General features: G+C 73.0%; 1 protein-coding gene across 1 annotated transcript; it reads left to right on the top strand.

The window, feature by feature from the left end:
* The first annotated feature begins 212 nt into the window (after positions 1 to 212).
* On the top strand, positions 213 to 24,761 carry CASKIN1 (CASK interacting protein 1). The gene is made up of 21 exons (XM_062588636.1): positions 213 to 306; positions 10,128 to 10,179; positions 12,563 to 12,660; positions 12,834 to 12,979; positions 13,060 to 13,155; positions 13,901 to 14,031; positions 14,101 to 14,209; positions 14,294 to 14,402; positions 14,508 to 14,602; positions 14,700 to 14,858; positions 17,243 to 17,306; positions 17,393 to 17,502; positions 18,052 to 18,271; positions 19,847 to 19,944; positions 20,302 to 20,412; positions 20,488 to 20,589; positions 21,030 to 21,168; positions 21,285 to 22,835; positions 22,917 to 23,420; positions 23,512 to 23,905; positions 24,665 to 24,761. The coding sequence occupies exons 1-21, from the start codon at positions 213 to 215 to the stop codon at positions 24,759 to 24,761; spliced, it is 4,479 nt and encodes a 1,492-aa protein (XP_062444620.1).
* Positions 24,762 to 26,556: the final 1,795 nt, after the last annotated feature.

Below are 26,556 nucleotides of genomic sequence, written 5' to 3'. Positions count from 1 at the left end.
GCGCCGCCGGTGGCGCCCCCCGCCCGCCGCGCCCCGCCCCGCCCCGGGCGCCCGCCGCCGCCGCCGCCGCCTCCGGAGCGGGCTGGGCGGGGGGGCCCGCGCCGAGCCGAGCCGCGCCGCGCCGCGCCGCGCCGCGCCGCCCCTCGCCGGCGCCGCGGAGGATGCTCGGGCCGTGAGCCCCGGCAGGCGCGGAGCGCCGGCGCCGCGCAGCCATGGGCAAGGACCAGGAGCTGGTGCAGGCGGTGAAGGCGGAGGACGTCGGCGCCGTGCAGAAGCTGCTGCAGAGGCCCAAGCCCGGCAAAGCCAGTGAGTGCCGCGGCGGCGGCGGCGGCGGGGCCCGGGGCGCCGCGGCGGCGGGGCCGGGGCCGGGGGCCGCGGCTCCGGGGGGCCGAGCGGCGCGGGGCTCCCCCCGCCCGGGCCCCCCGCGGCGGCGCCCCGGTGCCCGGCGCATCCCCGGTGCCTCCCGGGGCGGCGGCGCCGGGCCGCGGCGGAGCTCGGGGGGGCGGCGGCGGGGGGGGGGGGGCTGCCGGGTGCGCGGCGCTCTGCTCTGCACCCGCCGCTGCCGGCACCCCGCAAACCGGCCCCGGCCCGGGGGGGCCGCGGGGCCCCGGCCCCGGCCTCGCCGTCCTTGCCCGGGACCAGCCCGTGTCCCCGAGCCCGGGCCGCGGGAGGGGGCAGGGGGCTGCGGCCTGGGGGGCGTCTGCGGACGTGCGCGCGTGTGTGTGTGTGTGTGTGTGTGTGTGCGCGTGTGAGCGTGTGTGCACGGGCTGTGCGTGTGTGCGCTCGAGCTGCCCATGTCCGCAGGCGTCTGCGGGTGTCTCGGCGTGCGGGTGCGTGCCCGCCCGCCCGTGTTTGGGTCGGCATCTCTGTTTGCGTGCCTGTGTGTATCCTGGCATATGTGTGTTTGGATGGGTCTGTGTTTGTGTATCTCCGCGTGGGGGTGGCTGGATGTATCTCCGTGTGTATCTCCGTGTGTGCACCCGAGTGTGTGTGCCGGGGGGTGTATCTCTGCGAGTACCTTCATGCGTGTGCCCGCATGCATGCGCGTGCCTCTCCGGGAGCGTATCTGGCCTCTCTCTGTACGTTTTAGTGGCTCCGTTAAGGCGGTTCACTGGGGACTGAGTTATTCACGGTGCTGCTGCAGCTGCAGGCTCCTGGCCTGGTGCGGGGGTGCCGAGCTGGCGTGGCCGCCGGAGGTGCCCTGCGCCGGGGCAGTGCCCGTGCCGAGGGCTCGCACAGCCCCAGCATGGCTCCGTGCACTGCACCCCCTCCTGCCCCGCTTCCCTCCCTCCCTCCCTCCCTTCCAGGGAATGACGCTCCCCAGATGTGGGCATCCCCCATGTCCCCCGGGCTAGCGTGGCACTGTTAGTTCCTAGCAGTGCTGGAGTGTTCTCAGCAGGGTAGGGCTGGCGTGGGGCCCCCCATGTCCCTGGAGCCATGCAGGGTGGGCATGGGGTCCCCCACGTCCCTCAGACTGTGCCGGGCTGGCATGGGGTCCTCAGCATCCCTGGTGCCATGCTGGGCTGGCATGGGGTCCTTCATGTCCCCAGGACCATGCAACGTGGCATGGGGTCCCCATGTCCCTGGTGCTGTGAAAGGTAGCATGGGGTCCCCCGCACCGCCAAGGCTGTGCAGGGCTGGCATGGGGTCCCCACATCCCCAGGGCCATGCAGGGTGGCTTAGGGTCCCCCACGTCCTCAGTGCCATGCAGGGCTGGTGTGGGGTCCCCACATCCCTGGGGCCATGCAGGGTGGCTTAGGGTCCCCATGTCCCCAGGGCCATGCAGGGTGGCTTGGGGTCCCCCACGTCCTCAGCGCCGTGCAGGGCTGCTGCGGGGTCCTGCTGTCCCCGATGGTGCAGCTGCTCTTCCACCACCGTCAGTCCGGCTGGTCCAGCCTGGCGCACCCTGTGCCCTGGCAACCCCAGCAGTGCCAGGGGCTCCCACTGCCTCCTCCCCAGCCGGCTCCATCTCCCGCCTTTCCCGTGCTGCGATCCGCCTGCCGACGCGGGAACGACCCCCGCGCGCCCTGCCACTGCCCAGCCCGGCCGCGTCCCTTTCCCGCCCGGCAGCGGGCACGTGCGCGGCAGCAGGTCCCGCGGCGGCGGTGGTGCCGGCGCAGCGAGCAGGGGCTGTGCCCGCCCCCGGAGCGTCCGTGCGTCCCCGGCGCCTCCGCGGCGCCCCGTTCCCACGCGTGCCTCCGGCGCTCCCCCCGCGCTTCCGCATGAGGAAGATTTGTAACTTAGCTCCGCTATCTGGATAATATCCTATTCATGTGGGGTTTAAAAATGAGATTTTAAAAATCCCTGTGTGAATTAACACGGGTTGCCATGGCGACGTGGGGCCCGGTGCAGCGTGCGGAGTAAGAGTTTTCCCGGGCTCCGGCCGGGCCGCAGCGTGCACCGCGCTCGCTTCCCGGGCATCCATAATTGATGAGGTTGTCTGCAAGTTACGCAAATCCGAGGCAGGATTTTGGCAGCAAACTGGTTCCTGCCCGCTGCCCTCCTCCGAGGATGCTACCTCGAAGAATCGTAGTGACTTGGCGTTTTCCGGCGCGGGGCTCCGGGCAGCGGGAGCCGTGGAGCAGCCGGGAAGGCGCCGTTCCCGCGGTGGCTTCGCTGTGCCGTTCCTCGCCGGAGCGCGCGGGCTCCCAGCGGGGCTGGCCGGGGCTTTGGACGCCGCGGGGCAGCCGCACGCCTCCGCCGGGGGCTTTGCGAAGGGCCCGCGCCGGGGCAGGGTGCGGGCTGGCTGCCCGGGGCGGCGGAGCCCTTGCTCGCTGCCGCCGGCCCCGCCGGCGCGGCCTCCTTCGCTGCTGCCAGTTAATTCTGGGGTTTTCTTTGCCTGCGCTTGATTGCATTAATAATCTCCTCTGATAACCGTGTTTAATAAAACCGGGCTAATACGGCGCAGTTAGGAAATGTCTTTGGCATTTCACAATTCAATTTCCACGCAGGCGAATGCGACCGCGGCGGCGGGCGGCCGCCGTCCCTGCTGACGGCTCCCGGTGCCGCCGGAGCCTGGAAACCGCGCGGCGGAGCCGGCGGAGCCGCTAAACGGGGGCGTCCCGGGCACGGGAACGTGGCGCCGCAGCCCGGAGCGGGAGAGGGGCGCCGGGGCCGGGCTGCCGGGACACAGCCCTGCGGGAGCCGCCGTGCCCAGCTCCCCGCTCCCAGGGCGGGGGACGGCCGGCGCGTCCCGGCCGCGGGGCCCCGGCTCCCGCCGCGCTCCGCCGTGTCCCGCCGCTCCCCGTATAAACTTCTCCTGGGGGGTTAGAGCCGCCCGCGGAGCCGCGCTGGGCGCGCTGCCGCAGCCGCGTTCCCTTGCCGAGGGGCCGTTCCTCAGCCGGCGCTGAGCAGTTCTTATTTTGCGTTTTCTCGCGTCTCCCCGTGGCTGGCATGCAGCCGGAGCTGCAAACCCCGCGCTGCGCCGCGGCCCCGGCGCGAGGGTGCCCGGGAGGCCTGGCCGGCCCTGCCCCGCTCCGGGCTGCCCGGGAGCCCCGCGGAACCCGGCCCGACCCCAGGGAGCCCCCGGCCCTCCCGGAGGCGCGGGACGCTCTCCCGCCGGCGCTGCCGGGGCCGCGGCGCTGCAGCATCCCCGTCCCCGGCGGAGCGCCCCGGGTGCCCTCGCCTGCGCGGTTTCCTTTAGCCTGGCCGGGCCTGGCTCCCTCCCGGCTCTGCCCGCGCTCCCTGTTAACCCTCCCCTGCCCCAACGAGCTGCGTGTGTCCCCAGGGCCAGCTGCAGCTCCGAACGCCACCGGAGCGTTTCTGTGCGATGGAGTCCCGGCCAGCCGCGTGCCGTGCCATGCTGTGCTGTGCCGGCTGCGGCACCCAGGGCAGGCCGTGCTCCTGTCGTGCACCGTGCAGCACCGGTGCCGCACGGCTCCCCGGGGTGCGGGCGCCCTGGGAGCACCGCTCAGCGGCACAGGACCCCGATGGGCCCTTGGGTGCTCCCGGCTGGCCGTGCGCAGCGCGGGGGCTCCTGCTGTCGCTCGGTGCCGTGCCGCAGGTGCTGGCTCTGCTGCGGTGCGTGGCCCCGGCAGCAGAGCTGCAGCCAAGCGGCTGCACCCGCATGTGCTGCCCACGAAGCTCTTCCTCCTCCTCCTCCTCCCATTCCTGGTGCCTGCCCGGCAGGGCCGGCACTGCCCGAAGAGCCGAGGGCGGTTTGTCCTGCGCTGGACGCGCTCCGCAAACCCGGCTCCACGCCGGCCTCGTCCCTGTGCCGCCCTGCGGCCCCTCTTCGGAGTCGCCCTCCCCGGCCCCGGGCGCGCTGCCCGCCCGGCGCATCCCTGCGCGGGGCGCGGAGCGACTCCCCGGCAGCTCGGCTGCTCGTGTCAGGCCAGAGGGATCTTTAAGCCGTAATGAAATGTTAATGGTATTTTCCAACCCAGTACGGCAGTAGAAAATGAGGTGTTTAACGCCGGGCTCCGCACTGACAGGAGCAATCAGCCTGAAAAATGGGCAGCGGGGCTGCAGCGCGGCGCTCCCGCCGGGCACGTGCCGCCCGCCGCGGGCGGCTCGCGCGCCGGGCCGGCGCTGCGGGAGCCGCAGGGAGCGTGCTGGAGCGGCTCCGGGGCACTCGCCGCGCCGCTCCCGGCGGGAGGCGCGGTGCCCGGCGGTGCCCGGCCGCCGTGGGGAGCGCCTGCTCTGCCCCGAGTCTCCTTGGGCCTCGGCAGCAAGGTCGCCGCTGCCGGGCTGGTGCGGAGCCAAGCGATTAGAGCAGGGATTGAGGCGGCCTCGCGGCTGCCGGGCCCTGGGGCGCCGCGCGCGGGTTGGGGTTGCAGCCTGCACGGGCACTGCCTCCCCGAGCACCGTGCTGCCGATGTGCCCCCGTGCCCATGTGCATCCCCGTGCTCACGTGCATCCCCATGCATCCCCGTGCCCGTGCACATCCCTGTGGCAATGCACATCCCTGTGCGACTCTGTGCATCCCTGTGCTCTTGTGCACATCCATGTGCCCGTGTGCATCTGTGTGCCCGTGTGCATCCGTGTGCCCATGTTTGTCCTCATCATGCTCCGCTGGCTGCCTCCAGCAGCGCACGCTTCCCGGGCCCGGCGCGGAGCTCGGCGCTGGGCACCGCTCTCGGCTGCAGCAGCGGCCAGCCGATCCCTTCCGGCGGAGGCCGGCGGGAGCTTGGCGCCGTGCCGCCTCCTCGCCGAGGCCCCCACAGGTTTTTGGTGCGTTAATGCCGGAGCCGCCTGAGCGCACAAAGCAGCAGCGGGCCCTGCTCCTGCATTGCAGCTGGCCTGTTTACAGTGCGCTCCTCGGCGGCTCCGCGCTGCTCATCAGCAGCTATTCTTCCGGCTGTCTCCGTTCCAGCCTTCACAAATCCTGGGATTGCCTCTGACTAAGCCCTGGCGGCCCGGCTCCCCGGCAGGGAAAGGGGCCGGCGGCCCCACGCAGCCCCTCGCCGGCCTCCCCGCAACCGCTGTGCCGGGGACGCTGGGGATGGGCAGTGCTGGGAGCAGCCCCGCACGCGCCCCCACCCCCGGCACCCTGCCGAGGCCGCTCTGCGGATCCCTGATCCGCAAGCTCGGAGCCGGCGCCAGGGCAGCGTGCGCTCGCTCGCTGCCCCGGGCTTTCTTCAGGCTCCCTGCACGGCCGTGCGATTGCACGTGCGCAGGGGTGCGTACACGCAGGGGTGCCCACACGCGTGCCCGCGCTCCGGCTATTCCCGGGAGCGCCCAGCCACTCCCAGTGATGCCCCGGCCCTGGCCGCGGTCACGGAAGGGCGGGTGGGAAGCGGCCAGGTGGGGTGCAGCGGGATGGTTCTCAAAGTCTCACTCATAAAAAAAGAAAAAGAAAGGAAAACACCACTTAGCCCCCGCCGCTCCTTCAGCCGCTCGCCGGGCCCGGCTGCTGCGCGCGGCGGCGACCCGGCTGCCACGGCCGCTGGACCGGGGCGCGCGGCTGCGTCCTGCGCGCTCCTGCGCCCTCCCGGCCCCCCTGCGCGCCGGCCCCGCCGCGACGATGTCCCGAGCGTGGCGCCCGCCCGGCGGTGGCGGGGAGGGGGGACCTGCGAGGCGCTCGGAGCTGCGGAGCGCGGGGCCAGCGCCCCTTGGGGCCCGGGGGGCCGGGGAGCGGCCCGTGACGGGCAGCAGGACGGAGGGAGCCCAGCTCGGATGGGCCCCAAGTGCCCTGCCGCGGTGGGCAGTGGTGTATCCAGCCGTGATGAACAGCAGGGCAGCCAGCTGTGCTGGTATCCAGCTGTGATGGTCAGGCCTGTGCCCAGCTGTGGTGGATGGAGGTGCCCAGCTGTGGTGGGCAGGTCGGTGCCCAGCTGTGGTGGGCTGGTCGGTGTCCAGGTGTGGTGGCTGGAGGTGTCCAGGTGTGGTGGATGGAGGTGCCCAGCTGTGGTGGGCTGGTCGGTGCCCAGCTGCGGTGGGCAGGTCTGTGCCCAGCTGTGGTGGCTGGAGGTGTCCAGGTGTGGTGGATGGAGGTGCCCAGCTGTGGTGGGCAGGTCAGTGCCAGCTGTGGTGGATGGAGGTGCCCAGCTGCGGTGGGCAGGTCGGTGCCAGCTGTGGTGGGCAGCAGGACGTGGGCTGCTGGCCAGGGCACACGTGCACGGCTGGGCGTAGCGGAGGGGCCGTGCGCGGGGCGCAGGCGGCGCTTCCCGTCGCGTCGCCGCAGCAAGTGCCCGTTGCTCGGTCCCCTTTGCTCCAGGCGCCCTCCGAGATGTCCCCGGCGGAGGCTGCTGGCCCCGGCGGGCGGCGGGCGACAAGGGCCGGCGGTGCGGCCGCGCGGAGCGGGCGCGGGGCCGGGCGCCGCGGCCGCCGCTCTCCTGGCCGCGGGGCGCCGAGGCCGGAGGCTCGGGCTCGGGCTGCGGCGGCCGCCCCGTGCCGGCGCCGGCTCCGGCCCCACCGCGAGCGCGCTCAGCGGCGTCCCGCCAGCTCCCCCCGCACGGCGCGCGCGCTCGGGCGCTCGGCATTGATCGTAAGGCGCTAACGGCTCTATTGGCATCTGCACGTAGCGCGGGCGCCTCGCTCGGCCTGACCTTGGCTGCAGGGGCCGAAACGTTCGCCCGCTGCACGGCTGCTGGGACGGGACGGGCCGCCCGCCGCGGCGCGGCCTCGGCCCCGCGCGCCCCGCCGCCCGGGGGGCCCCGCCGGCGGGGTGCGGCCGGGGGGCCGGCTGCCGAGGGGCCGGCTGCCGGGGGCACCCGCCGAGCCGGGGGCACCGCGCCGAGCCGTCGCGTAGCGTCGCCGGGTTGACGCCTCCCGCGGGCTCCCTTTGCCAGCTGCTCGCCGTGCGGGAAAAGGCCGGCTCGGCCCGGGAATGCCTCGGGTCCCGGGCAGCGCCTGGCGGGCTGCGCCGGGAGGGCGTCCTGCTGCCGGAGCGGGGGCCGTGCGGGGGTGGCCCCTGCCCCGGCGCAGCCCCAGGAGGGGCCGCGGGGCCGGGCGGCAGCGGGGCCCCGCAGCGACCGCCCGGGCTCGTCCTTCCCCGCCGCGATGGCTCGGGAAGTGCGGACAGGAGAATATTGCTGCTCTCGCCAAGGCTCGTAACGCAACTCGAGCTTTCAGCCCCCGGTGCCGGCGTGGCACTCGTCTGCCAGGAGATAATTAAGAGCAGCTATTTTTGATGCTTCCTTGAGCTGCTGTGGCAGCTCACGGCGATGCCGTTGCAGGATCCCCCCTCACCCACTGAAACAGGCGCTCGGCTCCTCCACAACCGTCTTCCCCGCACGGGCGCGGGAACGCGGGGCGCAGGAATGTGGGGCGCAGGAATGTGGGGCATGGGAACACCGCACCTGCGGGGTGCGGGAATGCGGGGCGCGGGAATGTGGGGTGCGGGAACACCACACCTGCGGGGCATGGGAACACGGGACGCAGGAATGTGGGGCATGGGAACACCGCACCTGCGGGGTGCGGGAACGCGGGGCGCGGGAATGTGGGGTGCGGGAACACCACACCTGCGGGGTGTGGGAACACGGGACGCGGGAATGTGGGGCGTGGGAACGCCACACCTACGGGGTGCGGGAACGTGGGGCGCGGGAATGTGGGGTGTGGGAACGCTGCACCTGCGGGGTGTGGGAACACGGGGCATGGGAATGCGGGAATGTGGGCGCAGGAACCTGCAACCCACGCAAGCGCCAGGCTCCGTCCGCAGGGGCTCGGCCAGGTGCCCCGGGGATCAGCCGTGCCGGGGGGCGCGTGCCAAGCGCCCTCGTTAGTTGGGGGAGCTTCCCTTGTGCTTCCGTGCCCTAACGAGCTCTCCCGTGTCTTGCTCCCCGCCCCCAACACACTGCATCTCCGGCGCTGTGCAGCAGCACCATAGCAAGGGCTGTGCTGAGCCCCAGCTGGCAGCGGGTGTCCCTGTCCTTGACCGCCATCAGTAGGTTTCAGAATCAACACGAGCTCCAGCAGAGGGACTGGGCCAGCTCCTGGCCCTCCTGAAGCAGCCTCGAGGGACGTTTTGTGGTGGGCTTGGGCCAGCTCTGAGGCCCTGGGAGCGCTGGGGACCGAACGGTGCCGGGGCCGCAGTGCTCGGGTTGAGCAGGGAGGCAGGAGTGCGGGGACGGGGCTTTTCTCGGGCAGCGACTCCATGCAAAGCCCCGGAGCCACCCTGGAGCGGGGGGCGGAGCGGGGCGCCCCCGGGGCCGGGAGCTGGAGCGCGGCCCGGCTCGGAGCGGGGCCCGAGGCCGGAGGCACCGCTGGTTGCTATTCCGCCGCCGTCCGCCCCCGGTGCCTCGCGCCAGCGCCCGCTGCGCCGCTCCGAGCAAGCGTCCTGCCTGTCGGGCTGCCGCCCGCGCCGCCCCCACGGCGCCCGCTGCCCCCCGGCGGGTCCGCGGCCCGGCTGCTCTCCGGGCTGCCCAGCACCCCGGTGCCCTCCGGGGTGTCCGCTGCGCCGCGGCGCCCCGGGGCCGGGCCGGCTCCGCCTGTGCTGCCCGGCCCCTGGGCGCCGGGCGCAGGGGTGCCTCATCGGCATGCAGATGGCCCCACTCCGCTGCCAGCGGCTCTGCTCCTCCAGGCCAGGAATTTAAAATTCAATCAGGGCTTAACGTGCCCCGAGGAGCGCTAATTAAGCGCAGGCTTGCTCGCGCCCTGGCGTCCTTTGCTCCCTGGTCTCTGCCACTGCAGCCAGACTTCTGCGGAGCTGCAGCAATGCGACCCCCTGGCACCACATGCCAAGGGGGCTGCAGGGGACCGAGGGGTGCGGCATGGCACCCGGGGGCTGCAGCAATGTGAACCCCCACTCCTATGTGCCGGGGGCTGCACGGAACCCGGGGGGCTGCGCGGGGACCGGCGGGGCTGCACAGGATTGAGGGTGCTGCACTGGACCGGGGTGCTGCATGGAACCAAGGGTGCTGCATGGGACCTGGGGAGGGGGGCTGCAAGGGCCTGGGGGGCTGCACGGCACCCAGGGGGCTGCACAGGATCCAGGGGGCTGCACAGGACTGGGGAATCTGCACAGGATCCAGGGGGCTGCGCAGGGCCGGGGGCTGCGCAGCGCCCAGGCGGGCAGACCTCGCCGGCCCCCGTGCACGCGCGGGCCCAGAGCGCTGCTGCAGCGCTGGCCGCGGGGCCGGCGCCCGGCGGGGCCCCTCGCCGGCAGCCCTGGCGCGCAGCCCGCTGGGGCCGCCCGCGGTGCCCCCGGTGAGCGCCTCGCCGGGGCGCGGGAGGGGGAAGCGGGCGCCAGGGAGCCGGGGCACTGCAGGGCACGGCGCCATGCTCCGCCGCCTCCTTCCTCCTCCTCCTCCTCCTCCAGGGCTGCGGGGTTGCCACAGCGACTGCCGGATGCGTGGGAGGATGCAGGGCCACGCGTGGGCAACCCCAGGGCTGGCCGTGGGGCAGCCGTGGGGCGGCCCCGGGCCGCGCGATCCCTGTTCCCGGCTCAGGCGTGCAAGCCGGAGCGGCGTTGGTGCGTGAGCCTGGCTCCGGGCCTCCCCTCTCCCCGCGCCGCGCCGGGTGTTTGGCTTTCCTGTGGGAGCCTGCGCCCCGGCTCGCTCCACGCTCCCGTTGGCAACGCACTGAGCCGGCCGGGAGCGGTGAGCTCGGCCCGGGCGGCCGGGCAGGACGACCCACGCCGGCAGGACGACCCCGCGGCCGAACACGAGGCAGCGGGTCCCGGCACTGCCCCTCCGTCCCGCGTCCGTCTCCTCCTTAACGTGCTTCCCCCTTTCTCTCTCTCCCAGAGCTCCTCGGATCAGCAAAGAAAGTCAACGTCAACTTCCAAGACACCGATGGGTGAGTGGGAGCCCTGCTTCGGGGCGCGTGTGCCATGGGGCGCGTGTGCCGTGGGGCGCAGCGAGCAGGGGCGTGGGTGCTGCTGGGTGCTTGTGTAGTGCTGTGCAGCGAGCAGGGCTGCGCGTGCCATCAGCTGTGTGCGCCGAGGCGTGCAGCAAGCAGGCGTGCAAGTGAGCAGATGTACAAATGAGCAGGCGTGCGCGTGCCGAGGCGCGCGGGGAGCAGGCGTGCAGTGAGCACACAGGCGTGCGCGTGCCGAGGCGCGCGGGGAGCAGGCGTGCAGCGAGCGCACAGGCGTGCGCGTGCCGAGGCGCGCGGGGAGCAGGCGTGCAGCGAGCGCACAGGCGTGCGCGTGCCGAGGCGCGCGGGGAGCAGGCGTGCAGCGAGCGCACAGGCGTGCGCTTGCCGAGGCGCGCGGGGAGCAGGCGTGCAGCGAGCGCACAGGCGTGCGCGTGCCGAGGCGCGCGGGGAGCAGGCGTGCAGCGAGCGCACAGGCGTGCGCGTGCCGAGGCGCGCGGGGAGCAGGCGTGCAGCGAGCGCACAGGCGTGCGCGTGCCGAGGCGCGCGGGGAGCAGGCGTGCAGCGAGCGCACAGGCGTGCGCGTGCCGAGGCGCGCGGGGAGCAGGCGTGCAGCGAGCGCACAGGCGTGCGTGTGCCGAGGCGCGCGGGGAGCAGGCGTGCAGCGAGCGCACAGGCGTGCGCTTGCCGAGGCGCGCGGGGAGCAGGCGTGCAGCGAGCGCACAGGCGTGCGCTTGCCGAGGCGCGCGGGGAGCAGGCGTGCAGCGAGCGCACAGGCGTGCGCGTGCCGAGGCGCGCGGGGAGCAGGCGTGCAGCGAGCGCACAGGCGTGCGCGTGCCGAGGCGCGCGGGGAGCAGGCGTGCAGCGAGCGCACAGGCGTGCGTGTGCCGAGGCGCGCGGGGAGCAGGCGTGCAGCGAGCGCACAGGCGTGCGTGTGCCGAGGCGCGCGGGGAGCAGGCGTGCAGCGAGCGTGCGTGTGCCACGGTAGCGCGTGGCAGCACGCAGCAGGCCGGCGCAGCGAGCAGGGGAGCCGCGTGCGGTCCCGGGGCTGTGCCGAGCGCGCTGCTGAGATGCAACCCGGCTCGCGGGGCTCCCGGCGATGAATCGCTCGTCGCGGCCTCCTGGCAGCTGCTCCGCGGCGGCCCCGAGGGCCCCTCCGGCGGAGCCGCCCCGGCAGGGCCGAGGCACGTCCTGGCGCCGGCGGTGCGGGGTTTGCCTCGGCATCCCGCGGTGCCTCGCGAGGGTCCTCGCCAGGGCTGCCGAGGGGCTGCAGCGGCGGGGAGGGGGCGTGGAGGCCCGGCACCGCAGCGCGTCCCGGGGCCGGGCGAGCGGAGAGGCTGCACGTGCCGGTGCGACCGTGCCCGGCGGCAGCCTGCGGCCCCCCCTCATCCTCATCCTGCCGAGCGGCGGCGCGCCACAGCCTCCCGCAGCCGCAGAGCCCCGAGGGGAGCCGGGCCCTGCCCGGGGGCCGGGAGGCAGCAGTGGGGCAGTGGGAGCGGGCGCCCGCTCGGTGCCCGGCGTCCGGCTCCGCCAAGGCGCGTGTGCGTGGATGTGTGCGTGCACGGGCGCATGCAAGCGTGCACCTGTGCAGCTGTGTGTGCACGTGCACGCAAGTGTGTGCGCGGCCCGTCAGGGAGCTGGCGCCGCTCCGCGGGGCGGGCGGGCTGTGCCAGCGGCCGGCGGGCTGCGGGGCGCTCAGGCGGCTGCGACGCCGGTGCCGAGAGGGGTCGCGTTGCCCCCCGGGCTCCCCTGTGCTGCGGCCGCGGGAGCGGGATGCTCGGCCGCCCGCGCGCCGTGCCTCAGTTTCCCTCGGTCCGGGCCGCGGCGGGTGGCAGCGCACGGCTCCCGCTGCCCCGCGCAGCCCTTGTGAGCGGCGGGAGCCCCGCGGCCGCCCGGGGCAGGGCCGCGAATTGCACCGTCTTGGGCCGAGGCGGACGGGGCGCTGGAGCGGAAAGCGCTGACGTTTCCCAGGCGGACGCCTGGGCTCAGCCTCCGGCGCGCGCTGCCGGCACGCCTCGCGGCTCCCTGGGCGGCACGGAGCGGGCGGTCGCAGGCGGCGTGGACGCGGTGGGCAGACCCGGCGCCCCGGCAAGGCCCGTGCCCGCGCTCGGCCGCACGCTCCCGGCCCCCGACGCAGCCGCCCAGGCTGCCGGCGCGGCCATCTGGCGCCGACCCCCCTCCCCGTGCCGGCCGCGGCGCCGGGGAACTGGGTCAGGCGGGGAGGGCGCGAGCTGGCCGCTGCCTCCCGGCGTGCCCCGGCCCCGTCCGCCCCACGGCCCCGTCCGCCCCGCAGCCCCGTCCGCCCCGCGGCCCCGGGCTCCAGCGGGGCGGCCGCGGCCCCGCTGACTCGGCCGTCGCCCGCCAGGTTCTCCGCCCTGCACCATGCGGCGCTCAACGGGAACACGGAGCTCATCACCCTGCTGCTGGAGGCGCAGGCCGCCGTGGACATCAAGGACAACAAAGGCGAGCGGCGGCCGGGGAGCGGGCGCGGGCGCGGGGCCGGCGACGCCGGGCGGGCGGCTCGGCTGTGGGGCCGGCGCGGCGGGCGGCTGCCCCGTCCCGGCGGGTGCCCTGGCCGCCTCGGCAGGCTCTGCCGCCCCGCGGCTCACCGCCGCGCTCGCCCCGCCTGCCCGCAGGGATGCGGCCATTGCACTACGCCGCTTGGCAAGGCAAGAAGGAGCCCATGAAGATGGTGCTGAAAGCAGGCTCTTCGGTGAACATCCCGTCGGACGAGGGGCAGATCCCCCTGCACCTGGCGGCGCAGCACGGGCACTACGACGTGGTAGGGCGCCGGGGCCGCCGGCGGGGCCGCCGCGCCGCCGTGCCGCCCGCGGCGCGCTCAGGCCTCCCTCTCGCCCCCAGTCCGAGATGCTGCTGCAGCACCAGTCCAACCCCTGCATCATGGACAACTCGGGGAAGACACCGCTGGACTTGGCGTGCGAGTTTGGCCGCGTCGGGGTAAGTGCCCGCAGAGCCGGGCCCTCCGCAAGGCGAGCGGGGCGGCCGGAGGGGAGGCGCCGGCGGCGGGCGGCGCGGTGCTCCGGCCGGGGGCAGCTCCCGGGCCCTGCGCCCTGGGCGGACCCGGCCGGGTGCCAGCCGCTGCCCCGGCCCGTGGTGCGCCCGCGTCCCGGGGCCGGAGAGCTTCGCCGCCCAGAGCAGCCCGGGGGGCGCTGGGGGGCACGGAGACATGGGGTCAGGGCTGCAGGGATGTGGGACTGGCAGGGACACAGGGACACCGGGACTGGGGGGGACACTGGGCCGATGGGGATGTGGGGACACCAGAGCCAGCAGGGATGCGGGGACATGGGGCTGGCAGGAATGTGGGACCAGCAGGGGCATGGGGACACCGGGGCCGATGGAGACATGGGGCTGACGGGGGTGCGGGGACACGGGGCTGATGGGGACACGGAGACACCAGCAGGGACACGGGGCTGGTGGAGATGCGGGGCCATGGAGCCAGGGGCCATGGGGCCGGTGGAGATGCGGGGCTGGGGAGCTGGGGGCCGTGGGACTGGTGGAGATGCGGGGCTGGGGGCCTGGGGCCGTGGGGCTGGTGGAGAGGCGGGGCTGGGGGCCGTGGGGCCAGTGAAGATGCGGGGCCGGGGGCCGGGGGCGCCCCGCCGCGGCGCGGCCGGGCCCCGGAGCCCCGGCCGGCAGCTGAGCTGTCTTTGCAGCCCGGCTCCGTCTGTGTTTGCTGATCCAGGTGGTCCAACTGCTCCTGAACAGCAACATGTGCGCGGCCCTGCTGGAGCCCAAGCCCGGGGATGCCACCGACCCCAACGGCACCAGCCCCCTGCACCTGGCCGCCAAGAACGGGCACATCGACATCATCCGGTGAGCGCCGGCGCCGCGGCGGGCGCGGGGGCGCCGGGGGCCGCGCTCACCCTCCCCGTGCGCCCCCAGGCTGCTGCTGCAAGCCGGCATCGACATCAACCGGCAGACCAAGGCGGGCACGGCGCTGCACGAGGCGGCCCTGTGCGGCAAGACCGACGTGGTGCGGCTCCTCCTGGACGTAAGGGCCGGGCGGCGGGGCGCCGGGCGGGCGCCGGCGGGCGCCGGGGCCGCCCCGCGCCAAGCCCTCTGTGCGCCGTTGCAGAGCGGGATCAACGCCCACGTCAGGAACACCTACAGCCAGACGGCCCTGGACATCGTCAACCAGTTCACCACCAGCCAGGCCAGCAAGGAGATCAAGCAGATGCTGCGGGGTGAGCGCCGGCGCGGGGCGCAGCGGCGGGGCCGGCGCCGGGGGCTGCCCCGGGCGGGGGTGCCGCCGCCGCGCCGCCGCCACGCCGCCCGCTCTGTGCCCGCAGACGCCTCCGCCGCGCTGCAGGTCCGGGCCGTCAAGGACTATTGCAACAACTACGACCTGACCAGCCTCAACGTCAAAGCTGGGGACGTGATCACGGTGAGTGGCGCGCCGGGGGGCGGCTCGGCGCCCCGCACCGGCACCCCGCGCCCCGCGCCGGCGCCCCGCGCCCGCCCTCACCCCGGCTCCCGCGCAGGTCCTGGAGCAGCACGCGGACGGGCGCTGGAAGGGCTGCATCCACGACAACCGCACCGGCAACGACCGCGTCGGCTACTTCCCCTCCAGCCTCGTCGAGGCCATCAGCAAGCGAACAGGCAAATACCCCCGCGCGGCCCCCTCCCTGCCGCCCCGAGGTGCCGGGGCGGCGCGTGCGTGGCGCCCCGCGGGGCTGCGGCGCAGCGCGGGGACCAGCCCGTCCCCACGCCCGTCCGCACACCGGCAGGCTTCGCAGGCGGCGGCGAAGGCGCACCGCGGCACGCAGCGCCCGGGGCGCCGGCGGCGTCTCTGCGGGCAGGACGCGGCGGCGGCGGCGGCGGCGCGGGGGCTCGGCCGGGGCCGCGTGCCATGCCGCACCGCGTGGCGCGCGAGGGCGTCGAAGCCGCGGCGCTGCCCGGAGCGGGGGCCGGAGCGGGGCCGGCCCGGCCCTGCCCGGCCCGGAGCCGGCGGCGGGATGCGCCCGGAGTGAGGACGGGCCGCGCCGGGCCCCGCTGCTGCCTCTGGCTCCGGCCCCTCCGGCGGCAGCGCTTGGGTCTCGGTTCTCGGTTCCCAGTTCCGGCTCTCCACGTTTCTTCGCCCGCTTCTTTCATTTGCTGCTTTTTTATTTTCCCTTTCTGCCTTTCTTTCTCTTTCTCTTGGTTTTGGTGGTGCTGAGCTCGTCTCTATTATTTTGATTCTTTTCATTTTGTCTCTTGTTATGTTTTATTATCAGGTTCATGGGAGACTGTAACAATCCCCCAACAGTACCAAAAGATCCCGCTCCCGGCTTACGGGGCTGCTGTGCTAAACGGTGACGCCTCGTCCCATCCGTTCCATTCCCTGCCTCCACCTCCACCTCCACCTCCACATTCCCATCAGACTCTTTTCAGTTCCTTTGGCTATCACAGGCTCTCCCCTAGCAGTGCCGACGAGCCGCGTTTCGGACAAGGTAGTTCCCCGCTCACTTCAGCCCCTCGATGGATTTCTTTCGTTCCTTTTTGTTGGTTTTTCTTTTTTTTGCTGTGTATTTATTCTTTTCTTTCTGTTTGGCTTCTCTCCCCTTCGTTTGGTGCCTGCTGTGTGTTTGCACACAAGTGTGTGAGTGCATGCGGGTGTGTGCGCGCAGGCGTGTGCACACCGCTGTGTGCGCGTGCACGCAGGGGTGTGTGTGTGTGTGTGTGTGTGTGTGCAGGCATGTGAGTGTGCACACAGGTGTGTGTACGCATGCAAGTGTGTGCGTGCAGGTGTGTGTGCGCAGGTGTGTGCAAGTGCATGCAGGTGTGTGCATGCAGGTGTGTGTGTGCATGCAGGTGTGTGTGTGCAGGCATGTGAGTGTGCACACAATTGTGTGCGTATGCATGCAGGTGTGTGCACGCAGGTGTGTGCGGGTGCATGCAGGCGCGTGTGTGCAGGCGCGTGCATGCAGGGGTGTGTGTGTACAGGTGTGTGCGTGTGCATGTAGGCGCGTGTGCAGACGTGTGCGCATGCATGCAGGTGTGGTTGCATGCATGCAGACGGGTGCGTGCAGGTGTGCGCACGTGTGTGGGTGCGTGTGCATGCCGAGGGACCCATCCCCTGCACACCCCTCGCCAGCGCTGCTGCGGGCCGGCTCGGCGGCGGGCACGTCCCGTCCCCTCGCCGCGGCGCGGCGGCCCCGCTGCGGGCCGGGCCGGGCCGGGCCGGCGTGCGCTCCGGGCCGGTGTGCGCTCCGGGCCGGCGGCAGACGCCCGGCCCCGGCCCCGGCCCCGCGAGGGCCCAGGCGCGACGGCCGCTCATGCCCGCGGTGGCCGGGGAGGTAGGGACGCGAACCCCAGGGGAGCCGGGGGCGCCCGGTCCCGCCGCCGCCGCGGTCTCCGGGACGGGCAGCGCCGCTCGGCCCCTCACCCGGCTCCTCCAAGGGCTGCGGGCAGCGGCGGGTCCCGCCGGGGCGGCGCGGGAGCGGCGGCGCTCGTAGCGGGAAGCGGCTCTGGTGGCGGCCGCGTCGCCGCCGCAGGGTGCCCGGCGCGGGACGGGGACGCGCGCGGGGCTGCGGACGGCAGAGCCGTGCCCGGCGTCAGGCCCGGGCGCTCCGGGAAGCTTTTCCGCGAGGATTTGCGGTGCGTAGCGGGTGCTCGCAGCCCGCTGGAGATGCGGTCGTTGCTTCCCAGCTCGCGCGCCGCCGGCGAATTCGTCACCTCGCGCCGGCTGCCCAGTGCCGCGGCCCGGCCGCTCGCCGGGGAAGCGCCGCAGCGAACAGGAGCAGCAGCCGCAGCGGCTGGGCGCGAGCGGCCCGGCACGGCTCGGGCGCCGGCACTCGCCCGGCGGAGCAGCGCGCCGGCGGAGGGTGCTTTCGGGGAGCTCCTCGAGCCGCGCGCCGGGCGCCCTCGCCGGGCTGCGGGTGCCGCGGGGCTCCCGGGGGTCCCGCGGGTCGCCGCTCGCCGTGCCGCCGGCGCGGCCGGTGCACTGGGGCCGGCGCGGCCGGGCGGCTCACGGCCGCTCTCTCTGCTCTGCGCCCAAGGTTCCCGCGGGGCCGACGCGAGCCCGTCCCACGTCTCGCCCTCGCAGGGCGGATCGGCCGCCGCGCCGCCTCCCGCCGAGGAGATCTGGGTGCTGCGGAAACCCTTCGCAGGTGGGGCGGCCGCGCCGGGGGCCGCGGCCGCACCGGGGCACGGTGCCGCCGCGCCGGCCTGACGGCCTCTCCCCTCCCGCGCGCAGGTGGCGACCGGAGCAGCCTGGGCAGCGCGGGCAGCGGCCGCAGCTCGGGCAGCGGGCAGAGCGCCGGCGGCGGGGCGCACGCCCTGCACGCCGCCTCCGAGGGCGTCAAGGTAAGGCGGCTCCCGGGGCGGCCGCCGTGCCGACCCGCTCACCCAGCGGGGCCCGAGCCCCCCGGCGCCCCTGCCCCGCGTCGCCGGCCCGGGCGGCAGCCCCTCGGCAGCGCGGCGCCCGGCCGAGGCCGCGTGGCTCTGCTGCCCCTCCGAGGGGGCCTCGCCGCACTGCGAGCCGCCGCCCGCGCAGCATCCAGCGCCCGCTGCCCTCGCGCCCCGCCGCCCGCGCGGCGCCCCGTGCCCGCGGCGATGGCGGGCTGCCGCCCGCCCGCCGCAGTGTCCCCCGCGCGTTGCCCCGTGCCCGCCGCCAGCCCGCGCCTGCCGGGCGCTGCCAGCCTGCGTCCGGGCGCTGCGGAGCCGCTGGCGAGGCACCATATGTGCCGCGAGCGGTGCCGCTCTCCCCGCCGCCGCAAGCCGCTGCGCCCCTCCCTGCCCGCCCGCGCCTCCGGGCTGCAGCGCGGCGGCGGCGGCACGGCCCCCCGCGGCCCCCCAGCCGCCCGCTCGCCTCGCTCCTGGCTCGGCTCCCCCTCTCCTCCGGGTGTTTTTCAGCTGCTGGCAACGGTCCTTTCCCAGAAGGCTTCTGCGCAAGAGACTGCCGTGGGCGATGGGCCGGCCAAGGCGCAGGACGTCCCCGCAGGTGCGTGGCGCCCGGCGGCCCCGCGGCTCGCAGCAGCCGTAGCCCTGGCCCTGCCCGGGGCTTGCCGGGGAGCGAGGGATTTGCCTTTTTTTTTTTATTATTGCCACGGCACCGCTCGCAAGAAGAAAACGCGTGGGTAAAAAATGACTCTGTCGCCTTTCGGCTGCTGCCAGGTCTTCTCCTGCCTCGGTTAGTGGGGGCGCCGGGGGGCGGGGGGCGGCGGGCGGCCGGCCCGCGGCGCTCGGCCCGGCCCCTTCCCTTCCCGGTGCCTCGCCAGCCGGGGCCGCGGGCTCCGCCGCTGCCCGCGCCGCGGGGCTGCCTGCCCGCGGGCCGTGCTCACGTGGGGGATGCACGCGCCGGGGGATGCACGCGCCGGCGGGCGCCGGGGGCGCAGGGAGGCACGCGTGGGGGGGATGGACACGCGTGGGGGGATGTGTGCGCCGGGAGGATGCACGTCTGAGGGGGTGTACACCCTGGGGGGGTGCGCACGCCAGGGGATGCACACCCAGAGAGAAGGCACACGCGAGGAGGATGCACAGGCCAGAGCCATGCATGCGCCGGGGGGTGCACGCATGAATGGGATGCACACGCCAAGAGGATGCACATGTGAGGGGGGGCTGCACACATGAAGGGGTTGCACACACGACGGGGATGTAGGTGCGGGGGGAATGCACAAGTGTGGGGAGGATGCACACATGAAGGGGGTGCACACGCGAGGGGGACGCACACGTAAAGGGGTTGCACACGCGTGGGGGACGCATATGCAAGGGGATGCACACACGAGGGGGATGCACGCATGAAGGGGATGCACACGTGAGGGGGACACTTATGCAAGGGGATGCACACACGAGGGGGATGCACGCATGAAGGGGATGCACACGCGAGGGGGACACTTATGCAAGTGGATGCACACACGAGGGGGATGCACACGTGAGGGGGATGCACACGCAAGGGGGGCGCACGCGTGAAGGGGATTCACATGCGAGGGGGACACATATGCAAGGGGATGCACGCATGAAGGGGACGCACACGCGAGGGGGACGCACACGCGAGGGGGACGCACGCATGAAGGGGATGCACACGTGAGGGGGACACATATGCAAGGGGATGCACACACGAGGGGGATGCACACGCGAGGGGGACACACACACAAGGGGGACGCACGTGTGAAGGGGATGCACGCATGAAGGGGATGCACACGGGAGGGGCACGCACACGCGAGGGGCACGCACACGCGAGGGGGATGCACGCGTGAAGGGGTTGCCCAGTGCAGCAAGGGCAGAGGGTTACACTTGTCGGTCTGATGGGAAGCTGCAGGCAGAGATTTCCAGACGGCCCTTGCAACCCCCTCGGGGCCAGTGAAGGCTGCCCGCGGCGGCGGCGGCGGCGGCGGCGGCTGGCCTTGGGGTGGGAGCCATGGGGCTGCCAGGGCCCCCCCAGCAGGGGGGCGAGGACGGGGCAGTTGTGCGGAGCCTGCCGTGCCCGGCGGGGGCCTCGCCGGAGGGCACAGCGGTGGGGCAATACCTGGCTTTGCAGCGCAGCCAGAGGAGCAGAGACCGGCGGGTTTGGGCAGCAGGCTCCGTTCAGGCCATGGCCCTGGGGGACACAACGCGCCGGGCCCAGCCGGGGTGCTGGCGTGGCACCGCCGGCCCCAGCCCGGCTCCGCAGGGCCCCCGGCCCCATGCTCACGGCTCCCTCTCGGCCCAGGTTCGTCGCGGACGCAGAGCGTGGCCAGCTCCCCGTACGCCCCACAGCCCCCGGCCGAGCAGCAGCTGAAGAAGATGGAGCCGGTGTCGGAGGGGAAGGTGAGCGCGGGGCTCGGCGGAGCACGGGAGGGGAGCGGCGCGGTCCGGCGGGGAGCGTGATGCTGTGGGGTGGCCCTCGCCGTGCACCGGCCCTCGCCGTGCACCGGCCTCGCCAGCTCCAAGCCGAGGGCAGACCGCCCCGCCGGGGTCCCCACCCCAGGGGCGCCCCGGAGCAGCCGGGAGCCCTGGGCTCCCCCACCGTACTGGCTCTGCAGGACATCTGCAAATGCAACCTGGCCGTGAGCTCTGTCCCGGCCCCGGGGCTGCCGGCGGGCGCCTGCGGGGCGCGCGGCGCTGCGCGGCGCGGGCGCGCGGCAGGGCCGGGGCACGGGCAGCCCTGAGCCGCGCTCCTCGCAGAGCTCGGAGGCCGTGTACCAGTGGCTGTGCAAGTTCCAGCTGCAGCTCTACGCACCCAACTTCATCAACGCCGGCTACGACATCACCACCATTAGCCGCATGACGCCCGAGGTGAGGCCGCGGAGCCAGGGCCCGGCGCGGGGAGGGCGGCCGGGCCCGTGGCGGTGACCCGCCTTTCCGCCCTAGGACCTCACGGCCATCGGCGTGACCAAGCCGGGGCACCGGAAGAAGATCGCCTCCGAGATCAACAACCTCAACATCCCCGAGTGGCTCCCGGAGTACAAGCCGGTAAGGGCTGTGCCGGTGCCCGGACCTGCCCGGGTCCCCGCTGTCCGCCCGTCCCGTCCCCATCCCCGTGGCCCCGGAGAGGCGGTGCGCACGGGGAGGCGATGCCAGGCGCTGGCTCACGCTCCCAGATGGTGCCCGCATCCCACGGCTGCCCGCACTGCGCATGCACGTCGGCTGCTGATAGCTCGGGGGCTGGCAGGCTGGCGCCAGCCATCTCCACGTGGATGTGACACTGCATGTCCCTCCCCGACATCCCACCCGGCACCAGCGTGGCGGAGGGGGCTGGGATGACCTGGGGAAGGAGGAGCCCCCGGGGGTCATCCTGGCTGGAGGAGGCACCTGCACAGGACCACATGCACCACGGTGCTGGTGCTCAGCCCAGGCCCTGCAAGGGGACAGTCAGGAGCTGTCGGTGGGTTATAACCTGTCCTCCCGCACAGGCCAACCTGGCCTTGTGGCTCTCCATGATCGGCCTGTCCCAGTACTACAAGGTGCTGGTGGAGAACGGCTATGAGAACATTGACTTCATCACGGACATCACGTGGGAGGACCTGCAGGAGATCGGCATCACCAAGCTGGGTAAGGCCCAGCCCTTCGCCTCCACGCGCCCCAGCTTCTCCCCATTCCTTGGTCGGGGCTTGGCATCCGAGGCTGTCCCTCGCCGAGGTCCCCCAGACGCCACATGCCATCCCCAGGCCACCAGAAGAAGCTGATGCTGGCGGTGAAGAAGCTGGCGGAGCTGCAGCGGGCCGAGTTCGGCAAGTACGAGTCGGGGACGCTGAAGAAGAAGGCGCCGCCGCCGTCGCCGGAGGTGCTGGCCATCGAGTCGCCGCCCCCGGAGCCGCCCGAGTGCCAGTCGCCCAAGATGACCACCTTCCAGGACAGCGAGCTCAGCAACGAGCTGCAGGTGGCCATGACGGGCTCGGGCGAGGGCCCCGAGGAGCCCCCCGAGAAGCAGGCCAACCACGTGGCCCACGTGCGGGAGGCCTCCGGCTACCGCTCGCCCTCGGGCCGGCACGCGCCGGACAGCGGCCTGGGCAGCCGGGCCAAGCACATGAGCAGCTCGCAGGAGCTGCTGGGCGACGGCCCCAAGGCGCCCAGCGCCGCCATCTCCAAGAGCCAGGAGTACCTGGCGGAGGAGGCCAAGGAGGGCTTCCCGGGGCCGCCCAAGGAGGTCCGGCCCCTGCGGCACGGCCACACGGTGAAGCGCGCCAGCGTGCCGCCGGTGCCCGGCAAGCCCCGGCAGTCCTTCCCGCCCTCGGCCGCGGGGCACTTCACGCCGCCGCAGACGCCCACCAAGCCGCGGCCCGCCTCGCCCCAGAGCCTGCTGGTGCCCCACGCCACGGCCAAGGTGAAGCCCACGCCGCAGCTGCTGCCGCAGGCCGAGCGCCCCATGTCGCCCCGCTCGCTGCCCCAGTCGCCCACCCACCGCGGCTTCGCCTACGTGCTGCCGCAGCCGGCGGAGGGCGAGGGGCCGCCGGCGGGGGTGCCCGTGCTGCCCGTGTCGGTGCCCGTGCTCTGCCTGCCGCCGCCGGGCGAGGGCGAGGAGGAGCCGGGGCGGCCCAAGAAGCGGGCGCACAGCCTCAACCGCTACGCCGCCTCCGACAGCGAGCCGGAGCGGGACGAGCTGCTGGTGCCGGACGCGGGGCCCTACGCCACGGTGCAGCGCCGCGTGGGCCGCAGCCACTCGGTGCGGGCGCCCCCGGGCGCCGACAAGAACGTCAACCGCAGCCAGTCCTTCGCCGTGCGCCCCAAGAAGAAGGGGCCGCCGCCGCCGCCGCCCAAGCGCTCCAGCTCCGCCATGTCCAGCGCCAGCATGGCCGAGGACTTCCCCAAGGATGGCGAGGGCGAGGCGGCGGGCGGCCCCGCCGGCGAGGACGGCGAGGCCCGGCACGGCTACCGGGAGCAGCGGCGGGCCAGCGACTTCGGCGGCAGCGTGGACACGGGCAGCGCGGGCAGCGTGAAGAGCATCGCCGCCATGCTGGAGATGTCCTCCATTGGCGGCGGCGCCCGGGCGCTGGCCTCGCAGAGGCCACCCGGTGCCAGCGGGCCGGGGCCGGCCAAGGGGCCCGACAGCTACTACCTGCAGCCGGGCCCGGCGGCGGGCAGCCCCGAGCGGGCGCGCGTGGCCACCGTCCTGGCCACGGTGAAGCACAAGGAGGCCATCGGGCTGGACGGGGAGGTGGTCAACCGGCGCCGGACCATCAGCGGCCCCGTCACGGGGCTCCTCGCGGCCGCCCGGCGGGAGCGCTCCGACAGCGTCCGCTCGGACACGGGGGCGGAGGGCGCGGCGGAGCGGCCGGGGGCCGAGCGCGGGGGCTCGGCGCGCGCCGGCTCCTCGGAGAGCCCCCCCTTCGCCGGCGAGGGCTCCCTCGCTGCCAAGCCACGGCCGCGGCCCCCGGGGCCGGCGCGGCTGGAGGCGGGCGAGGGGCCGCCGCCGCCCGCCCACCGCCACGGGGACCTGGCCAAGGTGGAGGCCAGCGCCACGCTCAAGCGGCGCATCCGGGCCAAGCAGAGCCAGCAGGACAGCGTCCGCTTCGTCCTCACCGAGTCCGACACCGTCAAGCGCCGGCCCAAGGCCAAGGAGAAGGAGGCGGCGCCGGAGCCGTCGCCGCTCGCCCTCTACCAGAACGGCGCCGGGGCGCGGGCTGAGCCTGGCGCGGCCGAGCCGCCGCCGCCCGCCGCCGAGCTCGGCCCACCGCCCGCCGCCGAGCCCCGGCGGCCCTTCAAGCCGCCGGTGTCGCCCAAGCCGGTGCTGACGCAGCCGGTGCCCAAAGCGCCCGGGCCGCCGGCCCCCAGGAAGGCGCCGGCACCCGGCCCCGGCAGCCCAGGTAGGTGCATGGCGGCGGGGGGGGGGGGGGGAAGCGGCCGCCGCCGCTCGGCCCCAGCCCCACGCCTGCCCCCCGCCATGTCTCTCCGCAGAGCCGAAGCGGGTGCACGGCACGCCGCCGCCCGTGTCCCCCAAGCCGGCGCCGCCCCCCACGGCGCCCAAGCCCCCCAAGCCCCCCGGCGCCGCGCCGTCCGGCAGCGCCGGCTCCACGCCGGCCCCGTCGCCCGCCAAGCAGCTGGGCGCCGCCGTGAAGCCCTCGAGCACGCCGCCCTCGCTCTGCTCCAGCCCCGCCAAGCCCCTCTCGCCCGGCGGGCCGCCCCAGCAGGTGCCGGTGAAGCCGCCGCGCTCCGCCATCGCCGGCCCCTCCGTCGACGCCGCCAGCTCCGAGATGGCGCACCAGAAGCTGGAGGAGACCAGCGCCTCCTTGGCCGCCGCGCTGCAGGCCGTGGAGGAGAAGATCAAGCAGGAGGACAGCCAGGCGGCAGAGTAAGCGCGGCGGCGGCGGGCGGCGGGGCTCGCGAGGCCGCAGGCGGCGCGGGGTGGCCCGGCTGTGCGAGAGCGCTGCGGGACGCGGGCGGCGTTGGAGGAGGGGATCTGGCTGGGACGCCGTGTCCAAGTGCCACGGGGACGGGGGACCTGGCTGGGACGCCGTGTCCAAGTGCCATGGGGATGAGGGACCTGGCTGGGACGCCGTGTCCAAGAGCCACAGGAACGGGGGACCTGGCTGGGACACCGTGCCACAGTGCCACAGGACGGGGGACCTGGTTGGGCCGCCGTGTCCAAGTGCCATGGGATGGGGGACCTGGTTGGGACACCGTGCCACAGTGCCACGGGGACGGGGGACCTGGCTGGGACGCCGTGTCCAAGTGCCACGGGGATGAGGGACCTGGTTGGGCCGCCGTGTCCAAGTGCCATGGGATGGGGGACCTGGTTGGGCCGCCGTGTCCAAGTGCCATGGGATGAGGGACCTGGTTGGGCTGCCATGTCCAAGTGCCATGGGATGGGGGACCTGGCTGGGACACCGTGTCCAAGTGCCATAGGATGGGGGACCTGGCTGGGACGCCGTGTCCAAGTGCTGTGGGGCTGGGGGGACCTGGCTGGGACGCCGCTGGCATGCCACGGGGCTGGGGGGACACTGGGCGACAGCACGTCGGCGCACCGTGGGGCGGGAGGGTACCGTGGGGGTGGCGAGGGGGCCGGCAGCCCCCGTGCGTGGTGCTGAGCCGGCCCCGTGGCTCGCCCCAGCTCCGCCGCGGAGTCGAAGAGCACCGTGAGCATCCTGGACGACATCGGCAGCATGTTCGACGACCTGGCGGACCAGCTGGATGCCATGCTGGAGTGAGGGGCGGGCGGGCCCCGGCCGACCTCAGGGCTCACGCGGGCACGAGGGCGCGCGGACACGTCCCCGGCCCCGCCGTCCCCGCTGTACCGCCCGTCCCCTCCCCACCTCCCATCCCTCGGGGTTTGCACAAAGAAGAAGATACCTCAGGGTTGTGCTCACGGGCTCGGCGCCCGCGCGCCGCCGCGCCAAGCCTCCGGCAGGACTCCACTTCGCAGAAGCAAAAAAAAAAAACAAACAAAAAGCAGCAGAAGAAACAAAGCAACACGATCCAGCCCGAAACGCCTCCCTCTCCTGCCAGGGTTTTTGGGGGGTGGGGAGGGGTCTGGGTTCTCTTTTTGTCTCTACCTACCTGCCACGTGGGCTGCATGCCGAGCCGTCCCGGTGCAGCCGTCCCAGTGCAGCCGTCCGGCGTTGCCGTCCCGGTGCAGCCGTCCCGATGCAGCCGTCCCGGTGCAGCCGTCCCGGTGCAGCCGTCCTGGCATTGCCGTCCCGATGCAGCCGTCCTGGTGCAGCCGTCCGGCGTTGCCGTCCCGGTGCAGCCGTCCTGGCATTGCCGTCCCGGTGCAGCCGTCCCGGAGCAGCCATCCGGCGTTGCCGTCCTGGCGCGGCGCTGGGCCCGGGGCAGCCGGGTGGCCCCGAAGTAGCACAACTCGGCCCTGCTCCCCTCCCAGCGGGCGCTGGGCTGCTGGGGAGGCCAGCTGCGCAAATGGACTTTAGTTCCTTTTTTTTTTTTTTAATTTAATTTTATTTTTTAATTATTATTTTTCTTCCATTTGCTGTTGCCAGCGCCTGCTCGGCGGTGCGGGACCTGCTGCAGGGTGCCCGGCCGTGGCGTGCATGCCCTTGGCATCTCTGCTCTGGGGAAGGGCCGGGTGGGTTTTTTTTTCTTTTTTGGGGGTGGGGGGGTATTTTGGTTGCAAATCAGCAGCGCGAGGCCCCTCGCTGGGGTGTGGGGCAGGGCCCGCAGCCCGGCTCCCGCCGCCGCTCGCTGCCCCCGCCCCGGCGGGGAGAGGACAGTGATAAGCTATAAAGAAGTATTAATTTATTGGAGGGGAAGGAAAAAAAAATTAAAAAAAAAAAAGATATAAAACAGATTTCCCCCACCCCCAAAAATAATAAAAAGAATAAACTTTAACAAATATATATTTAAAAGATTTAAAAATATTAGCAATTATATATAAAAAGCAGTTTAAAAACAAATCAAGAGAAACTGGATTTTAGCTTGAGAAAAACTATTAGATTATACTAAGCTGTGTGTCTTGTGGCAAACTCATTCTAAGAGTAGCACAACTATTTACCTTTGATCTTGTTGGAAGGTACGTGCAAACAGTTCTGTCTGGGTTTTTCTGTTCGAATTCAGTGTAACTTCTTTATTTTTACACAGTTCAGAACACAAAGGATGTGCCTTGTTTTATGGAGGTTTTTGTTAACTCTTCTACTGAAGGTGTTTCATTTATTTTGGAGTGTCTTCAGGTTTTGATTTCCCCCTCCTCCCCCCCCCCCCCCCGGCACTTGTTTTGTGCGTGCGTGTGTGCGCGTGTCCGTGTGTGTGCGCCCGCGTGCGTGTGCGCCTGTGCGCCGGGCGGCCCCGGCCGCGCGGCTGTATATTCATGTATAAACAGGAGTCGGAGTCTGGTTCAGTCGCTTGAGTTCTGACGAATGCATTTCCTTGCTTGTGGTTCCAAGACGAAGTGTTGGTGTACTTTTCTTGAGACGTACAGACTGGTCTCTCTCGCGCGCTCTCTCTCTCTCAATCCTGTTGTGTTCGCTGATCCAGATGTGTTTGGCACAACTT

This window comes from Rhea pennata, chromosome 15, assembly GCF_028389875.1.
Source record: "Rhea pennata isolate bPtePen1 chromosome 15, bPtePen1.pri, whole genome shotgun sequence".
NCBI lineage: Eukaryota > Metazoa > Chordata > Aves > Rheiformes > Rheidae > Rhea > Rhea pennata.
The sequence above is the reverse complement of the archived record's forward strand: the minus strand, read 5'-3'. Positions and strand labels throughout refer to the sequence as shown.

Excerpts from the sequence above, each read along its gene's own strand:
- CASKIN1 (XM_062588636.1), top strand. The coding sequence starts at position 213 with ATGGGCAAGGACCAGGAGCTGGTGCAGGCGGTGAAGGCGGAGGACGTC. Across the intron at positions 14,032-14,100 it reads GGGCACATCGACATCATCCG|GCTGCTGCTGCAAGCCGGCA; the intron begins GTGAGCGCCGGC and ends GTGCGCCCCCAG. Across the intron at positions 23,421-23,511 it reads ACCCGGCCCCGGCAGCCCAG|AGCCGAAGCGGGTGCACGGC; the intron begins GTAGGTGCATGG and ends GTCTCTCCGCAG.